General features: G+C 42.6%; 1 protein-coding gene across 1 annotated transcript; it reads left to right on the top strand.

The window, feature by feature from the left end:
* Window positions 1-4,253: 4,253 nt before the first annotated feature.
* On the top strand, window positions 4,254-11,059 carry krt18a.1 (keratin 18a, tandem duplicate 1). Its single transcript, XM_083769019.1, has 7 exons — window positions 4,254-4,818; window positions 8,069-8,151; window positions 8,799-8,955; window positions 9,704-9,868; window positions 9,975-10,100; window positions 10,430-10,650; window positions 10,919-11,059. Exons 1-7 carry the CDS (start codon window positions 4,357-4,359, stop codon window positions 11,034-11,036), a joined length of 1,332 nt encoding a protein of 443 aa, XP_083625145.1. The 5' UTR covers window positions 4,254-4,356; the 3' UTR covers window positions 11,037-11,059.
* The last annotated feature ends 2,868 nt before the right edge of the window (window positions 11,060-13,927 follow it).

The following is a 13,927-nucleotide window of genomic DNA, read 5'->3' as shown; positions in this document are numbered from 1 at the left end:
AGGGACCCATATCTGCCCCTGGCTGACGCCTCAAACGCCACACCTCTCTCAAACACAATCATTATCTTCACCTTTGTTTTCTCGCATGGAACACTGATGCCCACCATGAAATAAGTCCTTTGGGGGGGGGGGCCTGGATCGCTTTTGGTAGTTTCAGACTGTTTGATCTGAATCCGTTCATCCCCTGCCCTATCCATGTTTGTATTTTCTCTCTCACACACACAAACACAAAGATGAGTTTGAATCCAGGATCTAGAGAAGCTTTCAATATGTGCCCCATGGACTGACACCATAACATCCCGCCTATCTCGTGGCACCATCATTATCTTCACCTGTGTTGTCTCTGCAGGGCGTGGCTCCCATCAGGACCAGGCAAGACCCAGCAAGGAAAGCTGACATTGGCACACCATAAAATAAATCCTGTGTGTGAATCACTTGTAATACATTTAGTAAGTCTGGTCTAAATCTGTTTATCCACTGTACAGCTTTCTCACCATCATTATCTCTCTTCTCTCTCTCTCTGTCCCTTTGTGAGGGAGCGTAGGTTTTATTTAATTGAAAAAGGTTTCTGACTAAATGGGAAATTAAATATAGGCTTGAGTGGGATTCTAAAGCACGAGTAAAGTCAATACATGTGCAAACAGACGGCTCACAGACAGGCAAATGTCTGGTTACTATGAACAAAGTCATGTGCTGTAATAGCAAAGCTGTACACCAACTCGTTGTATAATTGAATTATAGATACAAATACATCAGGTTATATTGTATGTATCTGCCTCATCTGAGTAAAACATGTACATCTGATAAAATAACCTCTTATAAATCCACTTGGTTCACTTAAATGAAATCCTTTATTTTGTCTGCTCACTGCATGACTGTGGGCGGGTCTGGGATGTTGTTTTGATTTAATCAGGAGTTCTCACAAACATTCATGTCCTGCCATGCGTTTCTTCCTGGAAAATGGAATTAATCAAAATTAAAAATAGTTTCTGGGATGAGACTGAACTAAACTGGCTCCAGACAAAAGAGAAACAGTAAAGACATTCCTATTTTTTGTATGCTCATGGGTGTGTATACAGGCAAACGCGTGACGACTATGCAAACAGCATTAAAATGATTATTGTCTCTGTGAGTTGGTGTAATGGGTCTCCAGGTGTCTGGCTGTCTAAATAGCTGTTCAGGCTTATAGAGGTTTAATGGTACAGACAAGGACAGAAAATACATAGGCAAATAGCGTTGACATACTGATTAGTACTGTAAATGCACACATGCAGACACATGCCCCACATCTGAGAACATGATTTTATTTTTATTTTATAATAATAAAGAATAAGTGGAACTTTAAAGTCAAAGTCATACGATTAGTCACACACGTTAGTTACCGCAATGACATTTGTTCTCCACATTTGACCCATCTCTTGGAGCAGTGAGCCGCAGCGTGCGCCGCGCTCGGGAATCATCATTCGTTTATTTGACCCCCAATCCAACCCATTGATGCTGAATGCCAAGCAGGGAGGCATTGGGTGCCATTTTTACAGTCTTTGGTATGACGCGGCCGGGGATCGAACCCCCAACCTCCCAGTTTCAGGGTGGACACTCTAACCACAAGGCCACTGTCTGGTTCTCTTCTGTATAACCCAAAAGACATGGGGACATGGGGAATGTTGGTGTCTTAAACAAAAACAGCCACAGGGGGTCTTCTCTGATACATGTGCTAGTTTAGACAGGCTTTTTGTTCTTACATGTCTAACAGGGACACATGCTGATTGTTCCTTTGTTTGACCAGCCGTATCCTTTAATGGGAGGGGTCCAAACTCACATGTCCGGCTACTTATACAGCTAGGACATAACCCATAAACCATCTGCTTCCACTATGATGCTCTACTGTAAAACAGGTTGCATTTTGTCGTTTAATTGTTGTTGATGTTAACAAGAATAGTCAGCCCACGTTAGTGTCAGTATTTTTCTTTATTGCATAGTTGGAACATAGGGGAGACAAAAGAGAGAACACTGCTAAATCCTGTGTAGATTTTAAACGAACATTCCTCTTGACTTGCAGACTAGGAATTGCTGTTCGTGGAGTGGCTGCGGTGGTCATTTTTCAGTATAAAACCCAGTTTGATTCGTGTTTCGCATGCATTATAATTTAATAATTTAATAAATAATGATCTACATGTTTACAACATGTAAACATGTTTTTAAAATTTGTAGAACAACATTTTTCTCTATTTTACACACCCTAAATAGGAAAGCCAGGTTGAAAGTGGTTAAGCTAACGCACAGTGTTTCATTGTGAAGGCTCCGTGATTCGATCCAAGCCCAGTACATACAGGCCCAGAGGCCACTACGGGAACATTTGAGGTTTCCCCACACAAAAAAACTGGGATTGTTTTATATGAATGCAGGTATTTCCTTTCATCCTGCTTTGCAAGTCCTGAATCCAGTATTGAATCTCCTCTGCTTGGTTGTAAGAATGTGACGTTCCCACCGGGAGATATGTGTTTAGGTTTTTATAAAATGTTCTTTATCTCGCTCTCTATTCTTTGGCGCCTACCGGTGCTGCGTCAGATTTCACTCTTTCTGCTTCCGTACCTTAGTTATTGTATCATTTGTATTGTATAGAGACAGTAATACTTGTACTCTGTGCCAGGTTTCTGTCCACCTCCAGCCTCAGCCTTTGTGCGACTGTGAATAATGGCCAAGATTTGTTGAGTAAACAAATTCGTGACACCCTGTAGGAGTCCAACTTGACCTATTGTCGGCCTGACCGCCTATGCGGTCACTGGACAGCTTCCTTGTCCTTCCTCTCTCTCCCTTTTGTTTTCAAGGTGGGGCTCTTCAGGAGTCTATAGCCGTCTATAACAGGGTCTGTGTGAAATTGTGCGAATTTCCAGTAGACCACAGAAGTACCTTTATCTCTTTTTTATCTGGCTGTCCGTGGTCACAGCTTATACTTTCTCTCTCTTTTTGCATCGGTTTTACAGTGATGATGTCGTGTGCTGCAACAGACATGGTTCGTTCTGACTTCACCTGAGGTGTGACTGTGTGCTCGCCTCCAGGTGTGACGAGTCTAGACCTCAAGGACGAAGCCATCCGTAAAAAAGACGGTGACTAAATCACCGGCGAAAACATTCAAACCATCCCACACAACTCTTTCACACCAGGCAAGCTGGATGTGATGATGATGATGGTGCAACAACATCACAATGGAGTCATAAAAGAAATGCATCGTAAAAAGTATGGGCGAGAGTCTGATTGTGAAAGATTTTCTTCCAATGGAAAACAACTTTTTATGTGATCTGAAAGCAAGATACCATTATGTTCTCATATAAGTGATTCCTCAGTGCTAGATCAACCATACACAATACTAATATGATCGGTATGTTTCCTGTAGAAACTGTGTGGGCTCAATCTCTTGGCTTCTGACAGGATTTTTTTCTATGTAAAGTTTTGTAAATTCTTTCTTCATTTATATATTTTGAACATACATAATATTACATATTACGTAATATGTCAATTTTAAATATGTTTAAATGTATTCCAAGTCACACTTTCAATTCATCTCTGAATTTGTTCCACATAGTAACCCTAACCTCTTCAAAATAGTGATTTCTGGTCCTCACTGAATGACTCTCATTTGGAACAACTTTGTATTTAGATATTGTTCTGTAATATTATTGTCCTTATTTAGCTTTATACATTATTAACTGTTTTAAAGTCAGTCGAAAATCTTCGAATATTAGTGCTTTTAGTTTGGTAGTTTTATTGTTCAGTCAAACAGTCGCAGCTATATTCCTGAAGAAGACGACGGTGTATGTAGGCTATATGACAAAGCTAGTGCATGCCAAAGTTTAGAGAAGAATAAATAAACCAACAAATCAATCATATTGTCACTAACTTAAAGAGTTAATGACAACTGGGCTCTCCCAATAGATTGAGCACTTCAATAACATGAATTGTCACAGCACAGGCCTGTACCCACATTACACAGAATGATAGAGGGCCCTCCATCTGTGCAATGAATCAACATGATCAGAAGGCAGAGTCTCTACATAAAAAGTTCCATAATTCAAACTGTATTTCAGTGAGTATTTAATTTGGAATTTGCCAGCTCAGACGCGGGAAGGAGAGCAGAGGCATGCTCTGAACGGTCCTGTGGTTCGAGGAACAGTGGAAAAGGGGGCGGGGCCTCTGGGGTGTGGGGGAGTGGCCTGGGGCGGACCCGAGGGCCTCTCTGGGTTTAAATACTTCCACCTCCTTCCCCTCTGCTCCTGCTTTGTGCCTGTGAGCTCCTGTTTCTGTGCCTCTCGCACTCTCTCTCCGTCTCTCCCAGAGTCTCGCGTCTCTCCAGCAACTATGAGTTTCCAAAAAACATCCTCATACTCTACACGCTCCTCCTCCAGCGGTAGGGGGCCCTCCATCGGGCACGTGTCCATCACCCGTAGCTCCGCCGCGCCGGCCTACAGGGCCGCCAGCACCTATGGTGGCGCCGGCGGCACCGGGACCCGCATCTCGTCTGCCTCCTACTCCGGCGTCCACAGCAGCGGCATGGGGATGGGTTCTGGGCTGGGGGGCGGCTTCTCCAGCAGCAGCTCGCAGATGAGCGGCAGCGGCAGCACATCCAACATCATGGGCAACGAGAAGTTCGCCATGCAGAACCTGAACGACCGTCTGGCCAGCTACCTGGAGACAGTCAGGACCCTGGAGCAGGCCAACAACAAGCTGGAGATTAAGATCCGTGAGGCGCTGGAGAAGAGCGGGCCCGACTTCAGGGACTACAGCAAGTACCAGAACATCCTGGATGACCTGAGGAAGAAGGTGAGGAAGAGGAGGAGCAGAATGGGGGGGGGGGGGATGTATGTTGATGATTTGTTAGATGTGGGATGAAAGTATGTGGGAGGGGAGGGGGGGTCTCGAGGGGGGAGAGGGTAAGGATGGAGGGGTTGTGTTGTTCATGGTTGAGTTGAGGGGTTGGTAGATGAATGCCAGATACAGAGGGGACTGAGAAGGAATGTGGACAAATTATTTAGTATGAAGTGTTGTCAAGATGGTGAAATTGTGTGGGAGTCAGTTGGGGTTAGTGAACTTTGAGAAGTCCTTACATGTTCATTTGGTTCCACTTCTACACTCTTAAGTGTTACATATGGATCTTTTTCTTTTTTGTGACCAAATGTTTGACTTTAATGTGTCACAATATGTCTGATGAAACAGAGGGGTGACAGGAAAGGGGACAGTAGGACAGGGTGGAGGACACAAAAAAGGTTATGTCACCAGAACTCAAGGGTACTCAGCAAACCACAGACGCCTGCTTTAGGGACATGGGAGTGAAAGCTGAGTTGTGATTGGCTCTCAGTGACTGTAGCCACTGTGCAGTCAGGGGGGGCTGGTCGAGACTGGAGAAACAGCTGGGGGACAGACAGACAGACAGACAGACAGACAGACAGACAGACAGACAGACAGACAGACAGGACCGAGGGAAGGAATTAGGGTAGAAAGAAAGGGAAAAAAAGAAAGGAAGAAAGAAAGACAGACAGACAGACAGACAGACAGACAGACAGACAGACAGACAGACAGACAGACAGACAGACGAATGGATAATATAATATTCTAAGAAGATTCAGATGCAGAGTTTTGACACTTTGCTTGTTCAAGTAGGCTATGTGAGATGTTTGTATAGACTTCCTATACAAACACTGAGCTGAGCACATACTGTATGATTAGAACTGCTGTCTACTGCACACACACACACACACACACACACACACACACACACACACACACACACAAGACTGACACCTGACAGTGCAAGCCAATAAGGTTCACAGAACAAAACCAAAATGTCCGCTCAGCTGATCTCTGTCTTAAATGGCTGAGGTAACAGTTCCAAGTCATCATAATGTCATCAAGTCATCAAAATGTTCTATTGGTGGAGCAACAGTGAAAGACTAATTGAACACACTTAACTTTCAGCGCCATTACCGTAGATCTAGGTCAATTGAAGCCTATTTTTTTATACTACGCTTACCGCCATTGCCGTTGATGAATGGCAATTGCGCTATTATAGTGCATTCGATCGATTAAGCCATAATGCTACTTACGTTAGCATTGGGTAGCTAGCTGTTGCTGTCACAAGACTCCGTCGCCCATTTTAGATCATCAGCACCATAAGAATCCATTATATCCGTTTCTTTCAATCGCCTGTATCTCCTATTCCATGTCCCAGATTGCATTTTTGGTCAAAACAACGTTTCTTTGATGGCACAGAGCCGGCAATGTGGAGCCCTCCAGTGCACCGGCATAGACCCATATTGTAAACAACAGTTGAACGGGATCTGTTCAACTTCCTAGGATAATACTACTTCCGGTAATCTGGAAATGTGGCTTTTCAAAATAAGAGCTCAACTGGGAAAAATGCTGGCGTGAATTAGATCCTAATTTTTCAATAAATTGTGTTAACTTATCACTTCAAAAGTTCTGAAGGCAAAACAGCACCTCAGATTTTGAATAATCTTTCTCTCTTAACTTATGGTGAAGCTTGCTTTGTAAATTCATAGGGACTCATTTGAAAACCCATTATTCCAAATGAGCAATTAACATCTCATTTATCTGATAAGCCCCATTCAAATCCAACCAGTGAGTTAGTACAAAAAGATTTTAGGCTGGAGACACTATGCAAATACTGTAGGTAAAAGTGTGAGTCATTCATTCAAGATTTTGGTAGGGAATGTAATTTGATATGAGAAAGGAAAACACTTTGACTTGAGCGCTGAAAGACTGTTACTAACTGCACCCTGCCAGCCAGCCCCTTAAAACCACATTTGTAATTTGACAACATTTCCAAATAAAACATTTCAGTCAGAATCACTCCTGCAGTGCCAAATAAAAACTGATGGGAAAATGCACTATTGCCATTCAGAATGTGGGACAGTATGCATACAGTAAAGTGTTTGTCTAAGCTTTCCACAGCGGGAGTGAAAGATATTCAAGGTCAGTTTACTTTACCTTGGAAATGACAGAAATATGAGGCTACAGGTTAGACAAGTCCTGTCAACAGTTTCTATTTCTATTTAGCAAGATCTTATCAGGTGCCTAATCATCCGCACCGCCTCTAAATAAAACAACTAAAAACATTTAGCAAGCAATGATGTAGGAATGATTTAGATTTCTACAAGTGAGTTTCTATTTACTCTACAAACATCTCTCTGTCCACCCCAGCGGAGTCAAAACAGCTACATTTATCGTTTCTGTAGTGACAGGTGCTAGCTCTCCACCCCCTCAACTACCCCCCCCCCTTTAACAAAACAAAGATTCTCACGGCAGGGTCAACAGGAAGTCCCAACCCAGCAATACAACGGCGTCATCACTGCCGAGCGCACACGTCAGCGTCATAACCGCCAACAAGCCTCATGCAAATCACCCAGATCCACTGCAGTCCAACCCTGTTCCCTAGCAGCAGAGTTGCTGCCTGGCAGTTAATGATTGGCTGACGGACTTTGTCACCTGTGCACTTCCCATGAATGCTTGATCATCCCTGCCAGCCCTTATCTTATTGTACTGTGACTGCTCAGCAAATACTGTACTGGCACTAGCCTCCAGGCTTTGCAGCTGCCTCTGGCACTATCCTACTTCACACATATCATGTCCAGTGGCACCTTGTGAACAAAATAGCCCCTTAGGAAAACTCCTAACTCACCATAAACGGCCATTGAAAAGATGTATGTATGTATGCCAGTACACTAAGCTTTTAATTGTGCATGACACACTCTGGCCTAAAGGCAGTAATATTGAATGATTCAAGTTATACTCTGTGTAGAAACAATCTCCCCCTCTCTTTTCTCTCTGTCAGTGGGGACTGTCAGTGGGGTCTGTCATTTGTTTAATCCAAACAGGATATGAAAGCCAAACTTGGCAGATACCGACTTGTTGTTTCCGACTGAATGAATTGATTCCTATCAGGTCTTACTCAATGTAAACATTGTGATACTTCAGGTTCTGTTTGTGTATGTTATCCATTGTGTTCCCTTTCCTAAACTAAACTTTTCCCACTGTGGCTTAATCCTGCCCGTAGGTGTTTGATGCCACCGTCGACAACGCCAGTCTGGTCCTGCAGATCGACAATGCACGCCTGGCGGCCGATGACTTCAGAGTGAAGTAAGTAAAACTACACACAGACAGCAGCTGTGGCGGGATGCTTGTACCAATGTAAGAGTATAGTGGTTTGAGGAGAGGGAGAGGTGTTGTCTGGTTAACGTAATCATGATTCATCTATTCTAAACCTTCACACCCCCAGGCTATAAACGAAGATCATAAAGAAGGAAACAAAGTTTAAGTTCCTGGTGTTTTGCTACCATTGTTCCTCCTAGCTGCTACTTTAGCCTGGCTAAAGTTGGACAGGGATATTTCCGGCTTACGGCCACAATGCTTGTGTTTGTTTTTCTTGATAAGTAAGCGATTACTTTGTGGTCAACCCATGTGATTACATACGTCTCTGCAAACATAACAGTTTTTTTATGATCATGCCATATAAGAAATGTAACCAAACAATGCATTTTAATTGCTTAGAATTGGATAGTTTTCATTCATGGTATGTACTAGCACCATGTTTGTGTGACATTCACTAGTTGGAACACCAAGGATGGCATTTATTCGTTTGTTTAAACCACCAAGCTGCTTTGACTCTAGGGGGAGCTAGTGGGGGTTTTCGTTTAGCAGCAGCAATTAAAGATATTGATGATAATACTATAATGAATGAGTATTTGGCGTCATCCTGACCACTTTGCTCTGCTTTGTGCATCAAGGTTCGAATCAGAACTGTCCATCCGCCAGTCCGTGGAGGCCGACATTGTGGGTCTGAGGAAGGTCATCGATGACACCAACATGGGCCGCATGAACCTGGAGAGTGAGATCGAAGCCCTGAAGGAGGAACTCATCCACCTCAAGAAGAACCACGACCAAGTGAGTGGGACTGGTCTGCTGGAGAATTACTGAAGAATTTGTTTTCATAGCTATAAAAAAAGTTCCATAGTTAAAAGATTATTACTGAGTGGTTAATGGTTGGTTTAATCCCTCAAGCCTTGAGTCATCTGCCTCCATCTCATTACTTCTTCCCATATCCTTGAACTAATGTTTGTCGATTCGCAGATGTCAGTCATCGACTCATCGCATACACCTCTAACTGTTTGCTCTATATACAGTGCATGTCACCTTGCAGTCCTGTGACTGTCATGGCTTACACACAGCTGTCACTGACCCGTGCCCAAAGGCACGTTCTTGAACAGGAAGATAAACAAAGTGTCTTTCTGTGGGAACGGTTTTACTTGGATATGTGAATTATGCGGCGAACCTCATCATAAAACAACCTCCCCATATTGGCAGTGCAGAGGAACCACAGAATTATAATTGCAGGCATCCGAACGGCGCAAGTTAACACCCAGACATTTGTTTACGTACTGAAGTATTTTGCACCTCATTTTAAAAGAACCCAAAGGTCAGCCTTGGGTCAGTAATCCAGCCCCCTCAGTGTTTACCTAACCACAAAATGGCACTATTCAATATTGCAGTCCTCGGAATGGAATGCACCTTTACGTGACCTGCAAACATGACCTTAAAAGTGACATATCCATTTGAAATAACAGTTTTTCACACCACATCGATCTAACCATTCTCGACATTCTGTGTTATTTGTTTGTTTGGTTTTCTTTAGGACGTAATGGAGATGCGTAACCAGATCGCCCAGTCAGGAGTGCAGGTGGACATTGATGCTCCTAAAGGTCAGGACCTGGCCCAGATCATGGCAGAGATGAGGGCCAAGTATGAGAAGATGGCACAGAAGAACCAAGAGGAGCTCAAAACATGGCACGAATCTCAGGTAAACGTTTAGGAGGTGCAGAGCAAAATGCTGTTGAGTTCCCTGAACTCATACACAGCCTTCATGGACACAGCATACCGATCCATATGTCATGTTTTTATTTCAGATAACAGAAGTACAGAGTCAGGTCGTCCAGAACACAGAAGCCCTCAAGGGCGCACAGACAGAGGTCAACGACCTGCGCAGACAACTACAGACGTTGGAAATCGAACTGGAGTCACAGAAGAGCCTGGTGAGGTTCTTTCTCTCGGCACACAGACTTCATTTAGTGTCCCTCTCTTCAACACACTTTCATTTCATTCACCGTTGTTGACACGGCTAGCCTTCACGGACCGGTGGACTGTCAATGTAGCATGACGGAGTGAGGGCGCAAGCTAGCTTTTAACCCATTGATTTATTTTTTGTCTGCCTGCCTCTCTGTTATGTCATAGGCACATTCCAAAATGTTCAAACTATATTTAATATTTGTATTTCATGTTTTTGGAAAAAAAGAAAATTCCAAAATCTGAGGGGAAGATGTATTTATTTCCTTCATTCTTTCATCCACTTCCCCCCCAACAGAAAGGGTCTCTGGACGGAACACTGAGGGACACAGAGATGCGATACAACATGGAGATCGAGAATCTCAACACTATCATCGTGGGCCTAGAGGCGGAGCTCACAAATCTGCGTAACAGCATCATGCACCAGACGCAAGAGTACGAGGCCCTGCTCAACATGAAAATGAAGCTGGAGGCTGAAATCGCCACCTACAGGAGACTCCTGGATGGCGGAGACTTCAAGTGAGTAGGACAAAATAACTACGCTCTTACATTTGAACGCAGCAAAATCCCCAGAATGTATCCATTTGTAAATCCTGACACATAAGTTGTCTAAACGTTTTTCACAATAAATGACCAAATATGCAATACACCATAGTTATGTCTGAAGCCAAACATACATCTTTATATATTTCGGCCAGCAGTCATTTTGACATGATGCAAACCGATTGTATCTGCTGGCTATTCGATTAACTGTTACACCTCATGTTTCTCTCTGGAACATTCTCAGGCTCCAGGATGCTCTGGAGGAACAGAAGACCACCACGGTGAAGAAAGTGATGACCGTCACGCAGACCCTGGTGGACGGCAAGGTGGTCTCTTCCAGCACAGACACCAAGCAGCTCTGAGCAGACAGACCTTCTGCTTCTCAAGGTGGTCTCTTCCAGCACAGACACCAAGCAGCTCTGAGCAGACACTAAAGCACGACACTAAAGCTTCCTTTATGCCCCATCACAGGATGGTGTCGCTTGCCGATAGGAACAGATTTTCAAGCTTAACAACACGTCACTATTCCCCTTGTCGGCAAGTGACACCGGCCGTATGGAGTATAGGTTAGACTTAACACAACACTGGCCAAACGATGCATTGATCCAAACTTTGATGCTGTCCTTCTCGCCCATCTATTCGTGCACCAACACTAACCCCCCATTGGCTAAGAAAACCGTTACAATCCCCTATTACTGTCGTAATTTGGAACCATTTTCCAGTAGACTAACACAGGACTAAACTTATAGGCTCATCTCAACTGGGCCAGAGGGAAACTATAGCTCATCTATTATTTATTTCATTGTCATTGTCTGTCTGTTCACCTCACCCATTAACCACTTAAACCCTACTTTATACTTGTTGTACTTTCGCACTGCGAAAATAACTCATCTACAAGCTCACTACACATCGTATTGTGAGCTTGTATGTTGTGAGCTTGGAAATATTTGAATATGTTTTCTGAAGATTTTTGCATTTAATGCCCAAAATAGGGGCACCAGGTTGAAAGTGGTTAATGGCAGATGTTTACCAAAGGCGTTAAAGAATCGAGTTGTGTTGAAGTGAAAACAATCGACCATTTTGATGAACTAAAATCATCAAAGGAAATTGTCTGTTTTGTTACGTTTTTATATGTCATTCTCATGTTTGGTTTTCTCTCTGGTTGGTTGGATCTGCCTGATGTGCTGTAATGGTCAATCAAAACAAAAATAAAGTCTACTCCCGTAACATCTCTGTTTGGCTGTTGTATCTTGTTTTCAGGAACATCACTAATATCATGTTAAACACTGTAACACTGCTTTCATTAAAGCTCCACTATGCAAGATTTCTCTTCTGGTCTGAATGTGTACAAACAAGAAAGGTGTGGTGTTAAACGCACTCCCTCCCTCCCTCTCTAAGAGACATCGAACATGTGTATATATACTTAATTTCCTTAAGTATATATAATGCACAGCACACAGTGGCTGCTATGCTCACACGCCTACAGTATATCTTAACCCAGGCACCAGGTAAATATGTGTTTTGTGGAAAAAGCTAAGAGACCCTTTGGTTGTACCGTTGTAGCAAAAGCTTGTAAATAAGCTAGACCCTTTGGTTGTACAGTTGTAGCAAAAGCTTGTAAATAATCTAAGAGACCCTTCAATTGTACCGTTTGTGGCAAAATCTTGTAAATAGCTAAGACCCACACAGAAGAAAACCCTTTACCTGTACTTTTCATGGTGAAAGCGCTCAAACTTTATTTTCCTGCCTTGATCTCCTTGACTCCCCCTCTTCTTCCCTTTCTTTGTTTTTCTTGAAAAAAGTACGTAAGTATTCCTCCCTGAAGCCAAGAAAGGAAGCTGTTTGTCACTTCCATAGCCGAAAATATATTAAAAAAATATCTCTAAAACCTATTTTTAATTTCCATTCTTGACAAGCAGCCAAGCTACTGTAGGCCTATATAACGTTACGTCTAATAAGACGTACTGTCATTAGGACATGATGACCCGACTGCAATGACGAAGCGGAGGCGGGAGGAGGCGGGACATCCGTGGTACTCGTTTTCACCGCACAGACTGTGACAGAAGCACTGGAACATTGTGTGAGTCAACAACAGACTGGCTTGAGAGACTTGGGATGGCTTACTATAGTAGTCCAGGGATTCCCAAACTGTAGCATGTAGCCGTGTACCCCCTGGGGTCTGCTGCAGGCTGCATCTATAGGGGGTGTGTGACATTAACCCATTTAGGCCTGACGTCGAAATAAAAAAAAAACTTCAAAATTCTGACACTTTTCTGACATGTTTCTGTATTAGTGGTGCTCAATTAAAAAAAAATAGCAGACCAGCTTGTAGATCTGCTATTTTTCAATAGCTAAATTATAGCATAATGTTTAAAACACAAAAAGGGGTTCCCGCCCAAAATGGGTTTAATACGGTGTAATGGGTTATTATACATCGTAATCACTATTAAATAAATCAATATTTCAAAATAGATTTTTCACTATATAAAAACAAAATGAAAGAAAATCCTTCACAAACTTTAAATTCAAAACATATAGTAATGTACTTGAAAAATGTACTTGATTTGAACTAGAAGCCTAACCTTGTGTCATATTTAAATATATAAGGCAAATTTACAAAACTGCTTAAACTCAGGGGAGGCTTGAGTGTATGAATAACGAACAAGGATAGAAATAGAAAAACTTTAAATTAACTGGTGATGACAGGGAAAAGAGAGCAGCTACCTGGTGGAAGCTGCCCATGTTACATAACATTTCTTCCAGTCATTTATTTTTATTTTTCTGTTTTGTTTTTTTAATTTGTAATCCAATTTACAATTTAGGCATTTCCTAATTAGGCGTTTCCTAATTGGTTAATCCAAGAACAGAAACACCATCTCATGGCATGAATACACAGTGTTGTAATCAGTGTTCAAATAGCATCCTAGATATAGATATATGATCCTGTGAGGCAAATTCAGTTGCCAACTTGCCATACCAACTACCTGCAGGCAGTTTGTAAGAAACACAGGACAGATAGATTTAATCTAAGCTTAAAAATATTAAATAACATTAACATCCATCATATTCTATTATTCTATCCTACACTTCTATCCTACAACACTTTGTTCTTAATCTTTGTCTTACTTAGCTCTGTTTGGAACCTCACTCGTTTAGCTCAGAGAAGAGGTTCCGTATCAGGATATTCCTGCATCGATAGAACGGGGGTTGAGGCTGACTAAATACGCAATTAAAGCCTGATTAATGTGTGCTA

This window comes from Protomyctophum parallelum (assembly GCF_964188405.1).
Source record: "Protomyctophum parallelum genome assembly, chromosome: 7".
NCBI classification, from domain to species: domain Eukaryota; kingdom Metazoa; phylum Chordata; class Actinopteri; order Myctophiformes; family Myctophidae; genus Protomyctophum; species Protomyctophum parallelum.
This window is presented reverse-complemented; position numbering and strand designations above follow the sequence as displayed.